The sequence below is a fragment of the Jaculus jaculus genome, chromosome 9 (assembly GCF_020740685.1).
Source record: "Jaculus jaculus isolate mJacJac1 chromosome 9, mJacJac1.mat.Y.cur, whole genome shotgun sequence".
Lineage (NCBI taxonomy): Eukaryota > Metazoa > Chordata > Mammalia > Rodentia > Dipodidae > Jaculus > Jaculus jaculus.
In genome coordinates, this window is record NC_059110.1 from 32,258,517 (window position 1) to 32,279,350 (window position 20,834).

A 20,834-nucleotide genomic window follows, 5' to 3' on the forward strand; every position below is an offset into this window, starting at 1 on the left:
TGTAAGCACTCCATGCAACATGTCTCTAGAGATGAAGAAAAAAGTAAGTAATTTCTCAGTGTTTATAAGGAACTTAACTGCTGGGGATATTTGACTTTATTGTCCCAGCCCTTAACTTCCATATTACGTTATATCATGCAAAATCCATTAAAAGTTTCTGATCAAGATAAACATGAGTTCAATTCCAATCTCTAGTACTTAGCAGCTGTTTTACTTTAACACTGTGTAAGCTTATCTGGAAAATGGTAGCCTTTAGTATGACATTGCAAGGATATAGTGAAGATTAGAGAGAATTTATGGAAAATTCTAAAAGAAGCATGAATGTTCTCTAAATGGCACTTACTATTGTATCTATGCCCAGAGAAAGAATTGTAGTTGAAGTAAAATAACCATCACCTAAGTAAATTCCCTTTCATCTTGTTATGAATGGTACTCCAGCTCACATTTGTTCTATATTTTAGTAAATGCTATCATTTTTCCAAAAGCTTTGATACATTAATAATTTGCACAAAATTCAGTCATTTAAAGATTTACTTCAAATAAAAAGCATTTCAATGTAAAGGAGAAGCTTCTTGGTTTTTGCCTTAGCTATAGTGAGGAATGCCATAAGGTGTCCCAATTGTCAGGCATGTCCATGTGCACAGAACTGTAATATTGAACTCAAGATGCCAGTGAGAAGTCATAACTCTGCCTCTTACCAGCCATGGCAATATGGGCAAATCATTTAACATTTGTAAACATCTCTCCACACGTTTGTGAGATGAATAGATTGGTCTCTGTGTTCTAAATCTAAACTCAGGATGTAGGGTCACACATAGAGCCTAGGAAACTCATTGTGAGTTTTGGGTTCTTAAACCTAGATGCACAATAGTATCAGTGACAACCTTAAAAAAAAAGACATATTTAAAAGCCTTAAAACATTACTGAAAGCATATTAGTGATATACACATATGATTTACAAGTTCTTGGCATTGTTTTGTGAAAGGTGGTCTGAAACCTTGGTATCACCTCAGTTCGGGTTAGATGTAAAGACACATTCTCTTTAAACTCAATTTCATTAAATAAAAATTGTTGCTTAAGTATACTCACTTTTCAGAATAACTGATGAAAGAGCCACCTACATAGCTGGGACTCCACCAGCTTTATTACTCTAGGTTCATGTCCCCAGAAAACTCTTAGACTCTCAGTCTCTCAGTCTTCAGGAAGCGGGAACACTAAGACATTTCACACACACACACACACACACACACACACACACACACACTTTTAAGTTAATTTCAATGTGTTGGAACAAAGTACACACCACAGTCCACAGGCAATTCAATAATTTACTGTAGACCTTCATGCAAGCAGTCAAACTTAGAGACATCTGATCCACCAACAATTATAAACATGCAAAAATAGGAAGTAGAGAAATGGCCACAGCATCCACTTGCAAAACCCTGAGCAACACATCTTAAAATTCTATAGCCAATATTTTTGGAAATTATTTTAAAGTTCCACTTTCTCCTTATCACTTTTTCAACTTTACTTAAACAATAAGGCAATTTCTTTTCTTTCACATTTTTCTTTTCTTTCATTAAAGTGTGTGTGCACATACTGCATATGTAGAGGTCAGAGAACAACTTCAAGGTGTCTGTCCTCTCTTTCTACCTTCTGTGAGACAAGGTCTTTCTTGTTGTTTGCCACTACATGCACCAAAGTAGCTGGCCTGCAAGTTCAGCATTCTCCAGGTATCCTGCCTGCCATTGTTGTATGTATGTTGGGATCACAAATGCTTGCATCTGTGTGTCCAGTTTCATGTGGCTACTGGAGACGATCAAACTCAGGTCAGCAACACCTTTAGCTCAGCCATCTCTATAGCCCAATTAGGCAACTTTCAAGCATAACATCACTACTCCTTGACTACTTTCAGAGTTCTATAGCAGTGTAATGTTTGTTATATTTTTTCCTACAATAAAGCCATATGAAATAAGCCATAATGTAATATATAATGAACATAGACTAATATCAACTTTGACATAAATTAAAAGCACAGATATAATTTCTTTCAAATTAATAACTATCTGATAGAAGACAAATAAAACCAGTTTCAGAATGATAGTTCTACACCAAAACACATTTTCCTCTTCATTTTAAAATTAAATTTGTTTGGCTACAAAGATGGCTTAGTGGTTAAGGAGCTTGCCTGCAATTCCAAAGGATCCAGGTTCAATTGCCAAGGACCCATATAAGCCAGATGCACAGGGTGGATTATGTGTCTGGAGTTTGTTTGCAGTGACTGGAGGCCCTGGCACACTCATTCTCTCTCCTGCTCTTTACCTCTCAAATAAATAAATAAATAGTAAATTGAATTTGCTATATACATCTTTTCTAGAATACACAATCATCTGATTCTCAGTTGCATGATGGGAACTTTTGACTTAAGATCAATCTGATCATACAACAAATGAAAAATGCATCAGTTTGCAAAGAGCATTCTTGGTAAGTAGGCATGCCTTTCTCTCTGAGACATCACTAGTTGTCTGTGTGAAGAGCAGGTTGGGTAACAGTCTCCAAGGGTGACTCTATGCACCCATAGTAAAAACCTACTATTGGGCTGGGGAGATTGCTCAGTAGGTAAAATGGTTTGGATACAGGCACAGTGGTATGATCTTATCCTCTCAGTGCTGGGTTGGCAGAGGTAGGAGGAGCTCAGGCTTGGTGGCTAGCTAGTTGAGCAGAATCAGTGAGCTCCAGACTCAGCAAAAGACCCTATCTCAAAACACAAGGTGGAGAGTCACTGAAGAAGACACTTACTATTGACTTCTGGCTACACACACTTGTTTATGCACTTACATCCACCCACATGAACATCATACACACCATGTTCACATACACATGAACAGAATGAGTGCCACCTGGGTGCTACTGATGAGGTGGGAAGAAAAGACAGATGAAGTCCTTTCCTGTGAGAAGTCAGAATCATCAAAGGATTCTCACCATTCTGATACAGTCTTGGTGCTACAATAAATCTATTAAAATAAAAATAGCCCTTGAGAACTATGGTTTCTAGACATGAGACAAGCAATAGGCTAGATAATGCATGTTCTCCTACAACACTTCCAATAGCCAACAAGATATAAACCATCTAGCATTTTTGGAACAAAATATAGCAAAGGAAGTGCACAAAATTGTTTAGATTGTCTAAAACACACAGCGTGATTTCATCACCCCAGTCTTTTACCCACTAGCTTTCCAAGTGGGGAATCAAGGGAGACATCAAAATGTGACATCATCATTAAGCAGAAAGAGCACACTTCTCCAAAGGCCTATTTCATGGTCTTACAAGAGAATTCAAAAATCAGCAAAATATATTTAGCCAAAAAACTTAACAGCTTACAACATGTTCCTTTCCAGCATGCTTTGGAGTTGTCTCACCATCTTTTTTTATTTTTTTTTCAAATCTGAGATTAAATCAAGACTTACTGATTGCTCATTTAAATCCTGGGTGTCTTCCATGTGGTTTCCTCACTTTTCTTGCTACTCCCAGGTAGAAGCAGCTTTCTTCAATTAGAAACAGACTATCCGAAAAAGAAAAAAAAAATTAAGATTTTTATTAACTTGTAAAATATATGAAAATATAGCAAGATCTTTGCTAATATATAAGTAACTTTTTGAAAAAAATTAAATCTATTAATAATTTTCTACAACTTATATAAACAATAATTGTGTGATTTTAACATCATGGTACAATTTGGATATGTGAATGGTTACTCAGGGAAAATATATGAAGATAACTTTCCAATAGCATTATTTTGCTTACAGAGTTCTGTCTTTAAGAATAAAATCATTTAGAAATGCTATTTACTAAAGTGGAATACTTTAACTTTTCATAAGCTTGAATATTGAAAATTATCTGCCAGATAGTTTCCTACTCATCTGACCGAGTCATAAAATCTACTTTTAATGAAATCATTACTTATGTCAGTTAAGGTGGTTGTTTACTTACAATGCAGCATGTGGTGTTAGATTCTTAAGGAGTGCTATAACAAAGTACAATGAACTGGATGGCTTTGAGTAGCAGAAATTTATTCTAAAACAAATCTGTAAGCTAGAAGTTCTAATCCAAAGCCATAATGGATCTCAGAGTCTGCAGGAAAGAATTGCCCCTTGTCTCTTTCTGGCTTTTGTTGGTTTTGACCATCCTTGGTTTGTAGATGCACCAGCCCGGCATTCACCTCATCATCACATGACATTCCCCTGTCTCTTTGTTCTTAAGGCTGTGGGGGGGGGGGGGTGTCAAATTTTCTTCTCCTTAACATATTCTAGTCAGTGAATTAGGGCTCATCCTAATCCAATAACATCTTACCTTAACTTGATCATGCTTACAAAGACCCTAAATCCAAACCATGTCACATTCACAGGTAGAAGTATAGGCTTATCTTGAAGGAGTCTCAATTCACCCATAGCATGTGTTCAGTCATTACACTGAAATCATTTTAAGAGGTAGTCCCAAGTTTGAAAGTAATTTCCCCCAAACAGATGGATATAGTTTAAACTGAAAACACTGACTGTTGGGAAAGATGTAACCATTTTCCAAAAGGACCACTATCACGAGATGCTCCTGCTAAAGTGAGCGAAAATTAAAATTGAAACTTCAGAAAGATTCTGACACATAGGAGAATTAAACAGAAACTGCCCTCCTTTTTTAAAGTACAAGTTCAGAATCTTGTCAGTGCTTCAGTTGGGAAGTTACTTTGCATCAGTGTTCCATGTTATAATAGTTTACATTTCCTTGAAATTTAGATTAATTGTTACTTAGCTTGACTTTTAATGGTAACATGATTTTTGTTCTTTGCCAAACTTGCTCAGGTACTAAAATATTATGAGCCCAGTGATTTTATATTACTGAACCAAGTTAAATTCCCTTGGCTAATTGCAGACACAGTATTATTTTACATCATAATTTAACAATGGTTGTTATGTTAAATCCTTTAACATTTATTTTTCACAAATATATGAGAAAAGAATGAGAACCACTTCGAAGAAACTAAGAAAAGTATTACCTTATAATAAAGATATAAAATTAAGGGCTCACAGTAACCTCATGCTGTTTCATGAGGCAAAAATCCATTGCCAGCTCTATCTCAAGGCAATTCCCCCAGAAAGGGGTATTTTAAACAGGAATAAGGAGAATCTCTCCCATATTTCTCCTGCAGTTACATTTTGAATATGTAAACAGGTCATCATATAGTCTTTTTTTAATTCTTAGGTAGAAGTGAGTCTATAGACTTTGGTGTCTTAAAAAGTAGAACAAGGGCTGGAGAAATTGCTTAGTGGTTAAGGCGCTTCCCTGCAAAGCCAAAGGACCCAGCTTCGATTCCTTAGGACCCACATAAGCCAGATGCACAAAGTGGCACATGCATCTGGAGTTTTCTGCAGTGGCTGGAGGCCCTGGCATGCCCATTCTCTCTCCATTTGCCTCTCTCTTCTTTCTCTCCCTCTCAACTTAAATAATAGAAAAATATTTTTAAAGTAGAATAAAGTTTCAATGATTATTCTAGTTCAAATATAAACAGCACATACAAATAGTTTAAGACTTCTCACATTACAAGACACTGCAGCCCTGCAGGCTGGTACAGGTGGCAGAGAGGGAAGGTCCTTCAACTGTCAGAGACGAGGAGATGTGGAGGAAGATTTTGTGATGTGGGCCCAAATTCTCTGTCTTTCTGATTACTCTTCTATAAAAGATAGACACTCAAGTCAATCATGCCTTCCTGTGGCTCAAGAAACATGAATGGGAAGAAGATGAGCTTCATCTCTGTGCCAGGGCTGGCATGAAACCAGGATGGAAGCTGCACGTGGCAACACTATGCTTCACAAATGTCACTGCCTTTCGCCGGAGTGAAAGCCAGACACCTGGACTTTGTCATTGACCCCTTGTCCACTCCTCCCCACATTCACAGAATCATCAAGACCTCACAGTCCATCCTAGCGTTTGTTCAAGTCCCTCCCCAGCGCTCTCTGCTCACTGCCACTGTCAGTTAAAGCCATCATTGGCAGAAGCCACTGCTTGGTAGTGGTCTTGAGCCCTCCAGTCATGCTCTGAGTTTTTCCCTTCTCATAGTGTAACCACAGTGACAGTTCTACAATACTGATCCATTTGCCTTCTCTTCAAATCAGAACTTTACTCCATCTGCAGATAAACCAGACATACACTGGTTGTACTTGCAGTTGTGATATCATCTAGATGAAGGACACCTTTGCAAAGAGGTCTCTCAATGAGTCACTATGGAGTCTGGTATATTTGCTTTCTGGAGTCAGTGACCCAAGTGGGAATTCTGAGGATTATTGCTCCCTTCCTTGGACCTCAGTCTTTTGTTCTATTGACTTTACCAGTCCCTCCCCTGGCACTATCATCATGTTGTGCTATAGTCAAATGATGGAACTGTGCCTTGAGTTTCTGGGAGAATGCAAGCACCAGTGAGACTGCATGTGCCAATCATTGCAGAGACAAGAAGAAAGGAGACTCCATTCCCCAATGCATACTCCACATGCTCAACACAGCCTTAGAAAAATATTTAAAGAGCACAGCTTCCAAAATACTTGTTGCATTCATATGTAGACACTGGGATTGGGAATCAGAGGCTTGTGTGGTCCTACCCTTGCTGCCTGACACAGCACCTGCAACCCAGGAAGGGCTTTGAAGAATCTTTTTACTTAGGCAAGCACTCTTACATAAAATTCTAACATTTAAAACATATCATCTATGGCTTGGCATTCAGATTTTCAAACCACAAGCAAGCTTTCAGAAGCATCTTTTGAAAACAAAATCATTTGTAGCCAAGCATGGTAGTCATGCCTGTAATCTCAGTACTTGGGATGCTGAGGCAGGAGGATTGCAAGCCTGAAACCATCTAAGCCACATAATGAGACCTTGTCTCAAATGACTGAAAAAAAATATAAGGTCTGTTCACATGGGGGTATATCATACACATATCATACAGCCCCATTATATGTATCCATATTCAGCTTAACCTATGAAGTAGATTCCTCAGGGCATCTCCAGTTACATCAAATGCCTCGTAGCTAATGATTTGTCATACTTAGGACACAGGCCCAGAAAAATATCAAGCTAGTCCTCTTTGAATGAAAAAATACAAAGTTTTGCAGTTTTTCACATTTATGTGGAAAAGATTGGCCTGAATGGAAAGACAGAAGGAGCTCACAAAAGAAGGGCAAAGGTGAGGTTGCCAAGGAAGCTGGGTAGTTTGACCACCTGGTTCTTATTGGTCCCAAGTTTCACTGTTTCTCTGCTCTTTCTGATACCTGGTTGTTCTGCTATTCTTTGGGCTTCCTGAGCTCTTCTCCTAATCCTTAATTTTTTTAAATTCTTTATTATGTATTGCCTAATTTAATAATATAATTGCACAAAATAATCTAAAAATTTATGTCCTTGAGTGGTTATAACTATGTGCAGCTGTCCAGAAAGGCATTGATTTCCAGCTTCTGTGCACCTAGTTACCTCCAGTGCCCTCCACCTTTCATTAATGGGACTGTGAAGCTAGGTCAGACGCTGGCTGGCTCCAACTACCTAGGCAGTATGCCAGAGAGGGAAGCCAGCAGCACAAAGAACACCTAGCTCCAGTTCCATGGCCAACTGTTCAGAGAGGTGGAGATGAGCATTCTTGGACCATGCACGTGACTCTCTTCCCTGCCCATAAAAAAGGAAAACAGCAGGGGTGTCCAAGAAACAGATCTGGGTGAATAGTAATGAGCACCTTGCTTGACTTCAAGTTCCTCAAATGAAGCCAAGCTACAAACTAGAGGCTGAGCTATTTTTGAACTGTTTACAAAGACAGAACATGGGCTTTGCAGAATGACCCTTTGTGTTGTGTTTGTGTGTGTATGTGTGTGTGTATCAGTGTATATGTATGTGATATATATGATATTACACATATCACATGGGCTGGGGTGTGTGTACATGATGGTCAGAGGACAATATTTCACCCTGTTTGAGGCAGGGTCTCGCTTGTTTACAGCTGCTGACACCAGACTTGCTGGGCCATGAGCACCAGAATTCGGGTTCCATCTCCCACAGCTTAGGCACTTTGGGATGACAAACACATGTGCCACCTTATCCGTATTTATAGGAGCTCTGTGATCAGAACTCCAGTCATCAAGCTTGTGGAGAAAACATTTTAAACCACTAAGTCATCTCCTTAGCCACCAAAATGATTCTTGTAATGCAAATGTTTAGTTTGGGTAAGGGCTGCATGTATCGCTCAGTTATGGAGCACTTGCCTAATTTGTCTAGCAAGTGCAAACACACTGAGTTTGCTCCCCAGCCTCATAAAACAATGGTGATGGAAATAATATTTTCATGCTAAGAAATTTCTAGTTCAACTTCATGATAATCATGTAGGTCATTACCAATATACTCATCTGATGGCAAAACTTTTCCTGGGATTATAAATTATCATGCCTTGAGCTTTTAGCAAGCAGGTAAAACCAAAGATTTCTGCTTGCTGTATGTTTGCTAATTGTTGATGGCTGACCAGTTAGCCTAGAAAACACATGAGCAGTTGTTACCAAAATGTCCAAGGGAGACACTGAAAAAAATTCTGCACCTACACAACACCTACAGTCTTCCCAAACACACACTCGGGCATGCTCTGTAGACCAGCTTCCCTTCTCTCAGATCATCCTGCTGTGCATGCATCTTTACTTTGCAGTTGCACTGCTGGTGTTTTGTGTACCCTGTATTGGTGCAACTGGCTCACATGCAGCCTGGCAGAGGAGAAAATTGTTGATCCATTTCTGAGAAGCAGTCTACTGTTTGTGTGTATGTGTGTATGTGTCTGTGTATTTATGTATTACATATTGTATATATTATATAATACATATATTGCTTCAAACACATTATGCCCCTCCTGAGAAAAATGTGTGATATTTTGAGAGAACTCAATCATAGATTTCCCAAGTTTAAGTCTGAAACCCTTGGTAAAAGATAGTTTTGTTAGAAAAAATATAGATGTAGAGATTCTAAGAAAAGACTGGAATAAAATAGATCTAAATGTGTATCAGTGCTTTGCCAATGGGTAACTGTTAGACCTGAAAAAAGTTCACTAATATTTCTAGATGGCATTCCTTAATCCACAAAATAGGAATAGTATTTCATGTATACATACATACATATACATATATATATACATATACAATGTAGGAATATATATAATATATTATGGCAATATATTATAATATTATATATAATAGTATTACATATGTATGTATGTATATATATATAAAATAGTAGTATTAATATAAGTCACTTTGATTGTTAGTGAGAGTGGAAGAAATTTTCCATTCTCTTATTTTCCTGCCCCTATTCTAGATAAAAGAATTTTACATTTTTTAACTACACAATAGAGTGATTCCTATGCAACTTCTTGCACAACTATATTTAACTCTGTTTGGTTAAGCATCATGTATTAACCAGTAATTTCTAAGAAGTGTCCCAACCACCTACAGTTAGATACTCACCAGTCTTACCAATTTTCTCCACTCAGGTAAATTTGTAAATATAAGCAATAGGTGGGATAGGCCTTTAGTCTTTAGTACATTCTTTTAGTCTGACATTCTAGGCAACATCAAGGATGGACTTGCTTCTTTAATGATAAAATGTTGATAATATCAACAAAATGGGTCTGTCGAGGATGGGATGTAATGAAAGCCCAAGAAAGGAGTGATTTGTCAGTATTACTGAGATGCTAAGACATTTTAAATTGGTAAGAGCAGAATTCAAGAATGAAATATGAGGAAATGAAGACACTTAGTTATCACTATTTTTTTTTTTCAAGTAGGGTCTCACTCTAGCCCAGATCACCATGTTTTGATTGCAGTAGACCTCAAATGAAAGATGGTATCTGTAATGTTACTACAGTAACATAGCTTCTTCAGATTTCTGAAGAATGACATGGTTAGCTCATGGAATGAAGAGGTCATTTCCAAGAGAACCTAGAATGATGCTGTCTTGACTAAAAAAAAAAAAAAAAAAAAAAAGAATAAAGAAGAGGAGGCTCCGAAAGAGATAGAAGAAATTAACAGGATAATACAAAAATTGTATGAATATTAATGACAAGTCAGATATGACTTCCAGAGATCACACCAAATCTTCCATGAACTGATCACATGGAGCATGGGGGAGGACAATGTATGCTTGTATGTACAGCTTGGTAGTTCATTGCCATTATCTTCACTATGGAAATGAGCTGGAAGCAAAGGTTAAAGTGTCAGTCTATGAAAAAACAAGTCTGTAAAGCTTGCCACTTTTAGTGACAGGAGGCTAGAAAAAATTGGCCCACCCTCAAACTCAGCAAGGAAGTAAGCCCTGTGTTAGAGGCTTTGGGAAAAGAATAAAAGAAAATAATTACTTGAGATAAATCAAAATCCCAACCTTACACAAATGCAAATTCTATATTTTTACTTTGTAGTAGAACCCATAGCAAGAAAACAAAATCAAGACTGAAGGCCTGGGATTTCTAGACTCCAGGGGAAGCAAAAGGAAAGTTGTTCCCAGCTGCAGAAAGGTTTCTGAGAGAAATCTACCAAAACCAATAATCTCCTCAAGGAAGCAAAGCACCATAGAGATATCCAAACATAAAGGTAGCAAATACAACAGTAGTGGAATTAAGCAACCAAGAATGACGATGTCATGAAAGTACGTTATATGTGAGCTTGAAATGATTAAAAAGAGGAGAAATTGAGGCAAAATTGAAGGAGCCACATATAAAAATAGATACACAAATATGGAAAATGAAATATAGAATTGCTCTTAAAAAAGAATGATGGGCTGAGGGGCAGGGAAGGCAGCTCACTGGGTAATAGTGCTTGCCCAGTTTGATCCTGTCTTTGCTCCGCAGTACTTACATAAAAAAGTGAGGTGTGGCAGATCACCTACAGCCTTAACGCCAGAGAAGTGAAAGCGGGAGCAATCTCAGGGCTCCCTGGCCATTCAGTCCAGTGTAATTGGAGAACGACAGGCCACATGAGACCCCGTCTCTGAAAGAGGTGTCAGAGTTCCTGAGGACAGCACCCAACATGTGCACATGAAGGCACAAGTGCAAACATACATACACACATGTGTACATGTGTGTAGTAAATCATTTTTTATGATTGGAGACAGGCTTACTCTACAGAACAGGTTGTCCTCAAACTATTGATCCTTTGGCCTCTGCCTCCCAAGTGCTGGGATTACAGACATACATCATCATGCATGACCTCACTGAAAGTTTTTAAAGGGAAATTAATGAGGTTAACAGAAAGTTAGATAGAGTCAAAGAAACAGTTTATGAACTCAGCAACAAACCTCAGGAAATACTCATCTCTCCAAGTGTAGACAAGGACACAAAGCACAACTCTTCCTCTCAGTTTTTCTATAACATCTTTTTCTTAGGAACCAAGGTAAAATGCCTGAAAGCCACACTTTTCCTAGGGGTAGGAAAGAGTCACAACATATAACAAAGTAAGCATGAAAGATGTGAACAGTAGTAAACGTGATTTATGCAGAGCCAAGTCATGTATTTGAATTGTGTCTGGAGGGAATATTAGCTAAGAATTGAATTAAATATGAGAATATGATGCTATTCACATTACCAACGTGTGAGACAAGGCAGGAGAACTTTCAGAGTTGAGATGGTGTGTGGGGGGAGATGTGCATGGCTATGTGAGGTCATGTGGGTGAGGTATGGGCACATGAATCCCATGGCCTGCGTGTGGAGGTGAGAGGACAGTTTCTAGTGTCCGTCTGCTTCCCATGTTGTTTAAGGCAAGGTCTCTCATTGTTCACCACTGCATAGGTCAGGCTGGCCAGCCAGGAAGCTTTTTGGGGATTCTCCTGTCTGCCTCCCAGCTCCTCTTACAGGAGCTGGGATTACAGATGCCACTGTATTCAGATTTATGTGGGTTCTTGGAATCCAAACTCAGGTCATCACACTTGCCTAGCTAGTACTTTTATCCACTGAGCCATTTCTCCAGCCCCACAGTTTTTGACTATGTTAAATCCTCAGTTCCTTGGAAAACATAAATATGCTTTTCCTCTCAAAAAACTTTCCTTGTAGCATCAGAATATAAAACTCATTCTGACTTTGCAATTGCATTTGAAGTAGGATCATCTTTTCCAAAATTAAAAAAACAACAACAACAACAAAACAAACAAACAAGAAACACTACCATTACTGTACCTGCAACATCCAGAAAACTTCTAACAGCTGTATTGGTAAGAACTCAGAAAATATTGTCTCAAATATTTGGTGTGTTGCTTTAACCTCATGTTGTGTTTCTCTGCTGGTTGTTTTTACTTTAATGGCAAACTTGAAGAGGAAAAGAGGGCACTGAGAAAGGGAGGGGATGGAAGAAAAAACAGAGAGGGAGTAAGGAGAGAAAGACAGAAAGGAAGAAGAAATAGAGAATGAACATGGATATGATTGGGCTCTATCTGATCCTTTGTCTTTGGATCAGAAGCAACATAGAACTCAGTGGTATGTATTGACAGAATAATCATAGGGTTCTATAGAGTTACTTGATGTTTCTTAACATCTATAAACAGGACTACCTCCTCTTCTACTTCGTTGTTTTCACTTCCTTTTAAATATTTTATTTATTTACTTGAGAGAGAAAAAGACAAATATATATAGAGAGAACAGGCATGCCAGGGTCTCTAGCCATTAGAAATGAACTCCAGGAACATGTCCCACCTCGTACATCTGGCCTACATAGGTACTGGGGAATTGAACCTGGGTCCTTGAGCTTCACAGGCAAACACCATAATTGCTAAGCCATCTCTTCTGCCCTCATTTTCACTTTCCTTATATTTTAATTAAAAACACACATATAATAATTTCCACTATCTGGTCTCTCATTGGAGCAACACAGCACAGAATTCTGCTTTCACATGCAAGGTAGGCTGCTGTATATTAAGAGCACATTATTACACATGTCACCCTTAAAATAAATTGTGTTTGCTTTCAGTACCCCTAGTTAATCAAACTACATCTTTAATGAATGTTTTTAAATATTTGTTTCCTAACAGGAATGCTGGAGGAATCCATTCAACCACAAAAACATAAGTTGTTAGGAAATGCATTAAGTGCATTAAGAGGTCAGAGCACATAGTTATTTTCAAATCACTCAATTATTAACTGATATTGTGCTAATATAATTATGTATTAATTTATGCCCAATTATCATAATTATTCTTTAAAAATTATATGAAAGGAAACTAATGGGTTGAAATTAAAATTAATGACAATAAATTTTCATTTGAAAATGCATTTGAAAGAAACCCTGCAGTTATGTTTATTTAAAACTTAGTTGTTCTTTAGGAAACTTAAAGGAAGAACCCTCGTGTCCAGTCAGCCTCGGTCTGCCTAGCACTTAATACGCCCCAGCTTGTTTTGTAGAATCTGTGAATTGGGCTTTGGTGTTACAAATACTCTTGGGCCCAAAGAGTCTCCTGGGAAAAGAATTTTCCAAAAAAAATGAAAGAACTGGGAAAGTGCAGAGGCAGAAGCCAAGTCTCAAATAAAAGGACAAGAAAATAAGCAGAAACTGTTATTCCCTCAGTCTTTGTAGAAGGCGTATGGTGCAGACAGCAAGACAGGCATTCTTCAGCAGGTCTCGCAGAGGGTGCTGTGCTAGGTGGTGACAGATATTTTCTTCCTGGAACATTGCTTATGGTCCCTGCTTTGGCTCCTGAAGGGAATGAGTCCAAGGCAAGGAGAGGTGAGGCCTGACCCAGAGAAAGACTGTTTGCTCCAACAGGACCCTTAAAGCTTAAGGAAGGAAATTGAGACTAAGTAAATTGGGAAAAATATGGATTATACTGGTGAGAAAATGGTCACATTGATTAAGATGTTTTTCATGTGAGAATTGAAACTGCAGGATCAAGTTCATATCTTCTCTCATGCAGGATCAACACTGCAATATGAACAGACACGAGACGAAAGCATATGGGGGTCATCTGCAGGGAGGAAGGAGACTAGAAAGAAGAGTAAGGAAGAAATAGCAGGGAAGGGCAGAGTGAGAGGCAAATAAAATCACGTTTCTATTATGTATATGCATAAAAATGTCAGACTGAAACCCACTGTTTTATATAAATAAAGATAAATAATTAAAAATAAAGACACTCATAGAGAGGAAGAGAAATAAGTTGTCCCTCTTGAAAAACCTTAAAAGGCACCTGGTCCTTTCACACTGTCCATGAGTGTCATCATTTTCTAGGCCACAACTCTAGGTTTTTCAGAGAACCTATGGCTCAAGCACTCAACTAGGTTGTATCCACGCCTGAAGGAGGTTCCAGTGTGGCCACTGCCACTGTGGCAGCCCATTCCTGGACAACCCATCTTTCTGCTCCTCAATTTCTTTTACATGATAGTAAGAAAAGGAACTGAATAGGGAGGGGGAGTGGGGAAAAGACAGGATGAGAGAAGGTTAACCAATCCTAAAAACATACCAAAAAGTTAAGTGGAGACCTACTTGCTTGCTTGCTAATTTACAAAATAAATATATATCAACAAAGGAAAGAGTTCGAGCAAAAATGCTATGTGTGGGTAAATAGTTCTGTACCCAGAAGTCATAAGACATCCTAAGAAAATAAATCCCAATAACATGGTGGATGATATCTCAGTGACTTGTTGGTCGGGGACACCCTCACGGCCCACAGAACAATATAAGCCATTGCTAATTCTTTTGGTTACCCACCAGAACTAGGTAATAAGACCCTACTGCCAGAGACATCCCATGCTTTGGTTGAGGAATACTGAGAAATCAACCTGGAACTGTAGAAGCCTCCTCCCTGTTGGCTAGCTGTCATTGTGCTGAAATGTGCTATGCAGGTTGCTGGGGAAGAAAAGTCATCAAACGTCTTCACCAATAGTGGGCCCTGCAAGCTACACACCTGACTAGCCAGACATGATCTGCTCACTGGTGTAATAGTGGCATGATTGTCAGGGTAACCAGTATCTCTCTAATTGAATTTGAGTCCTACTCTACAGGACAGAATTTCATGTCTGGTACTGAAAACCTAGTCAAAAGCCTGAAAAGGTCATAGGCCCTCAGAGGAAAGCTGTTGTTGGGCTAAAGGCAAATTAGTATAAATCAAATTAACTCAACTTATGTTTATGTCCATAGACTAGGTGAGACCCTTTGGTGAGAGAAGCTTCTTTCTAAAGTTGGCTAAGACTGGGGGGCAACTCAAAACTCATCAAAGTATTGAGAATAACTGACTATTGAGTTTATAGCACTAAGTGAGATCTACAACCCCGTCTTCAAAGTTGAGGGAACATTGATAAAGAAGGAACAAAAATAAAGTGAGGGGGAAGTGCTATGGAACACTGTCTTCTGGACTTGAAGTGAGCATTGCATTCATGACCTCATAGTGACTATTACCTGTACAAGACCTACATATATTGGACCAATAAATATTCAATTATGGATAGCAGGGGAGTGCAACAAAAAATCTCAGAGGGAGTAATCAGAGAGAAAGGGGTTCAGTGAAAGGGGTTGGGGAAAGTAGAACAAAAGCAGGTAAAGAAAGGGGATAATGATCAAAATACACTGTGTACACATATGAAAATAGTCAACAAAAATATCTTTAAAACTTGAAATGAGTTTCTTTGAAAAAAATATATGTGATCCAAGGCTGCACCCTACAAAAACAATGACCCATATACCTCAACAAGGAGGGGCCAGGGGGAGAGGGTAGGACATGGATGAGCCTAACAATGGTACCAACTTGAATGTATTCCCTGAATACAAAAATAATTAATAAAAAAAATGGCACACTAAAAAAAACACAAAGATCATCTTTTACATATATGAAAGAACAGATAGATGGATGGATGCGTGGATAAACTGAAGCACAATTGAGCAAATAAATTATAAAAGAGAAAAAAAAATCTTCTGAAGCACATGCTAGGAAATGGACAATTTTAATTTCATAAAATTTTCAGGTTGACTCAGGTAAACAGAATCACAGATTTATTCTTGCCATTTCTCAATGTACAGCTTTAGGAAAATCTTATAAATCCCCCATGCTTCAATTTCTCACTCTATAAAATGAATATATTGCTTGAAATTTAATCCCCTCACAGCAGAGAGAGTTTTGATTCAACATTTATAAAACTCTTTTTAGCTTCCTGATTAACAGGCAAAATGCTGCAGTAATCGTATAATATTGCTTTCCAAAAAGTATAAAGGTAACTGCTCAGATCATATGTAAAATAATACTTGAGTTGAGAAATAAATATCAGTCGTATTTATTGCTTCTCCATCCCATTTGTTAAGTAATAAAAATTATTCCTAACAGAAAAAAGTATCAAATTAATATGCAAGTGGGTTGAAGTGCTGTCGTCGTAGACCTCTCCTACCTTGGGGCTAGGAGAATTGTTTTGTTTTTCCAGGCTACCCCACATGTTTATATGGTAAAGTCAGGAATGTTGGGCATGGTTTTGAAGGCCTCTAGCGTATTCACTGGTTTCTGGCATTCTAATGCACTCTACTCTTATAACCATAAAAGTACTCTTGAGTGCTTCTGGAAATATATAACAAATCCTTAATCAATTTAAGAGTGTTTTAACGGCATACATGAAATTTCTTGGGAGGAAAATGTTAGGTATTCTACATATATATAGTACTTAAGTTAGCAAGAGAGTTCCTTCTCAAAGGCACAGAGCAGTTTCCCTATAGTGATATAATTTTCAGTTTTATTCACATAAATCCTAGAGAATCTCTTATAATAACAGGAAATTCTTCAGGAAAAAAATACAAAAATTGATAGCATATTTACTCAATGCCAGCAGAATACACTGACTACTTTGAGTTGGAAATCTTGAAAGGCACTAGGTAAACACTGAAGGTTGACTATGGGAATGGAATGGTCTGGATACAGAATTACCTATGTAGAAGACTCTAACAATAAAAGCATCAGATGAATAGACTTTATTTTAAATTTCATGTATCACATTCCATTAGCCAGGACTGAGGAGAATTTTCTGTGTTTTGTATTAGATCTAATTTTCATAATGAAAAGATTATTTTCCCATTTATTAATAAAAGTAGTTTAGGGTAGCTTATATATTAGTATATAACTACATTTATACACACTCATAATGGAATAATCTTACTTGTATTAATATAATGTCTGTATCTTTAAAGGTTGAAAAGGTTTAGTAATATAAAAAGCTCTATGGAGGAAGTGCTTAGAACAGTGTCCAGCACATTGCAAGCACTATAAAGAATTTTACTGTATAATTTCCCCAAACGTTTTCATCAATCAAATCAGACTTAGAGACACTGCTTATAATAATTCTGATAAATCTGATTTATATTTCCTTACCAATTAGCTTCAGAATTTATATATATAAAGTGGTATCTCATTTACAAGAATGTAATAATTCTTATACTAGAAGTTATATTTGTCATGTTATTATTACGTGGTTAATAAGATGATTTGTCTGGATGAGTGGAGTGTTCCAATTAGGGTATGCATCTCAACCCACTGCCATAAGCATTCTGTGTTAAACGGAACATAAATGCTTACTGTGTTAAGTTTTTTGCTCTTGGATTTTATGAGAAAGACCTGCGATGTCTCATAGGGGAACAAGATGCCATAATCTCTTACAAAAATATTTTGGAATCCTTTATGCAATAGTATAAACACTTGCACATACTAATCCTGTATGTATTCCTTTGTGCACTAGGAAATTATAACAAGTATACAAAGAAATATATAAATATGATCATCACAGGGCTAGGTTCCAACATAGGAAAGAAAAAGAAAGAAGACTGGAGAAATGGTTTAGTGGTTGATGTGCTTTCCTGAGAAGCTAAAGTACTCATGTTCAACTCTCCAGGTCTCACATAAGCCACGTGCATAGTGTCGCAAGCTCTCAAGGTTGCACCACATGCAAACAAGGGGACAGAGACATCTGGAGTTTGGTTGCAGTGGCTGGAGGCCCTGGCATGCCAATTCTCCCTCTCTCTCTCTCTCTTTCATCACAAAAGCAGTTTGTTGGGCTTTCCTCAAAGAGAGAGAGAGAGAAAGGGAGGGAGAGAGGAAAAAGGGAAAGAAGGAAGGAATGAAAGAATGAAGGGAGAGAAAGAAAGAGAGGGGTGGGAGGAGGGGAAAAAGGAAAGAAAGAATGAATGAGAGAAAAAAGAAAGAAAGAAAGAGAGAAGGGAGGGAGAGAGGGAGGAAGACAGGAAATTGAAATCTTCTTTGACATTAAAATAATAACCTGAAGCAAACACATTCTGAAACACATGCGTATATTAAATAGAAGTACCCAAAACTGTATGCAGTGATGTGAGAAAACATTTCAGAGTCAGCATATCAAAAGCAATTTTTCAGAATCAGTGTCTCTGTTTGGCATTTAAAATCTAAAATAAAGGCTGGAGAAAAAGCTCAGCAGTTAAGGTTCTTGCTTGCAGAGCAGGACAAGCCAAGTTCAAGTCCCCAGTACCTACATGAAGCCAGATGCGCAAAGTGGTGCATGCATCTGGAGTTCACTTATAGTGGTTGGGGGCTCTGGCACACCCATTCTCTCTGTGTGTCTGTCTTCTATCTCTCTCTGCTTGCAAATAAATTAACACACAAATAAATAAAATATTTTAGAAATGTAAAATAAGTTCTATAGTCACTTAGTTCTTATGTATTCACGTGTATTAACAATGTTTGGAAATGGGGGTGTAGTTCAGTTGTTAGAGTGCTTGCCTTTAATGCGTGAAGCGCTAGGTTCAACCTGCAGCACCATGTAAACCAGGTACAATGGATCTCCTTATAACCCAAAATTTAGGAGATTAGAGACAGGTTAATCAGAAGTTCAAGATCACCCTCTGCTTTGTAGCAAGTTGAGGGCTAGCCTGGGATATATGACACCCTGTATCAAAATGAAAAAGTAAAAAAACAAAAAACAAAAAACAAAAAAACACAGTATCTGCAAGGAAGTAAACAGGATAGAGCCCACCTTGATCTGAAGAGGAAACACTGAAAAATTCACCTTTCACTTTAAATTCAACTTCATTTTTCACTTTTTAGATAAAGCATAATATGGAAACAGCAAAATGTACAAATCAAACCTTGACAGCTGATGATTTTTTATTGAATGAACACACCCATGTCACAAGTTACCAAGCCAAAATAAAGGACATGGGCCACGTTGCAAAACTCAGGCCGCTGCCCCCAAAGTCACTCCACTCACAGGTAGCCCCTATCACATCTGCTTGTTTTGTACGTGTACATGGTGTGGCGTGTGCATGTTGTGTGCAGATGCATGTGTGCGGCGACCAGAGGAGAACTTCAGGTGCACTTCTCTGCAGCTGCACCACACACTTTCTGGAGACAGTGTACTCCATCAACCTGGACCTAACATATCTCAGTCAGCTACCCCCAGTGACTGTTTGGTCGCCATGCCCCATGAACTGAGGTGACGGGTGTGCCTGATCACACCTAGCTTTTTCACATGGGTGCTGGGGAGTTGAACTTGAGTGATCTCAGGCTTGTATGCTCTCTTAACCACTGAGCCATCTTCCCACCCTCACCCACGTCTCTTGTAATACTCTACCAAGTAAGACTTCCTGGGTGTTTAGGAAGAAATGATTAGTTAAAGAAAGAGGACCTTATGTGATCAGCTTGAACTCCCTTTTCTAGGAGGAGGGAGGCATCAAATACACTCATCAGTTTACCCAAATAAATCAATACAAAATGGGCTTTGAGCTTTTACAGTACTCCAGGTTCTTACCAAATGTCATTCCTATGGGTCTTCAGATATCCCTCTCCACAACTCCAGGAGGCAGCGAGTGTTGGCCACTCCTTTACACCCCCTGGAACTGTAGCCCAGAGGGATTCAGTCGATCACTTGCCCAAGTTCCTGGGCTGAGGTGTCGCAGAAACTGGAACAGAACAGCACTAGTCTGACTCCAGTCCCTATGACTGCTTGTCAGACACAGACAAAACTTGATTCTGGGCTGAGAGCACTGGAGTAGCTGAGGCAGGGAGCCTTTTTGCTTTGTTTGGATCAGTTCACTTAATGTCACTTAACGAAGCATTTCACCTGCCCTTCTGCTCTGACTCCAATATACAATGTGCCCACTGAAGGCAAGCTTATCGCTTCATCGTGACGTAGAATAGTTGTGTACTGAATCCAAGATGACTAAGACTAAGACAAGGAAATAAAACCACAATTTTTGAGGCTATTGGAAACAATAATCTTAATTCAATGTTATTTTTGGACATACAAAGAAATTTTTTTAACTCTAAATAAACAAGTTTGTGGTTTTTGAAGGGTCTTGCTCATCTTTGTTTGGAAAATGTCTAAAAACCACCACTAAAACTTAAACCAGAAAGTCTCTTTCCACAATTATGGAAAGAAAAAGAGACAATTCCTCTCACCAAAAGAACACCTTTACTTTTAATAGATAGCTCTTGGGGAGGCTTTGTGCTCCTTGTTTTGAAACATTGATGTAGAACATGATTCCCCTCAGATGAAATCATTAATTCTGAGGGCTAAATATTATTTAAAATAATACAAAATCTGGGTCTGGGGAGATGGCTTAGTGGTTAAAGTATTTGCCTGCAAAGCCAAAGGACCCTGGTTTGATTCCCCAGGACCCATGCAAGCCAGATGCACAAGGTGGTGCATGCATGTGGAGTTTGTTTGCAGTGGATGGAGGCCCTGGTGTGCTCATTCTCATTCTCTCTCTATCTCTCTCCTTTTTTTTTTCTCTCTCTCTCTCTGTCTCTTTCTCTAAAATAAATTATATAAATATTAAAATAACACAAAATTTACTTCAAT

The 20,834-nt window shown here is 38.3% G+C and overlaps 1 protein-coding gene across 5 annotated transcripts in view; it reads right to left on the reverse strand.

Moving 5' to 3' along the window:
- Eya4 (EYA transcriptional coactivator and phosphatase 4) overlaps positions 1–20,834 on the reverse strand; it is a 280,436-nt gene that overhangs the window by 245,421 nt on the left and 14,181 nt on the right. For all 5 annotated transcript variants that reach the window (XM_045159204.1, XM_045159203.1, XM_045159202.1 and 2 more), the window contains exon 2: positions 3,469–3,563. In XM_045159204.1, the coding sequence (XP_045015139.1) occupies positions 3,469–3,501 (33 nt within the window). In that variant the 5' untranslated portion in view covers positions 3,502–3,563. The remainder of the gene's footprint in view (positions 1–3,468; positions 3,564–20,834) is intronic.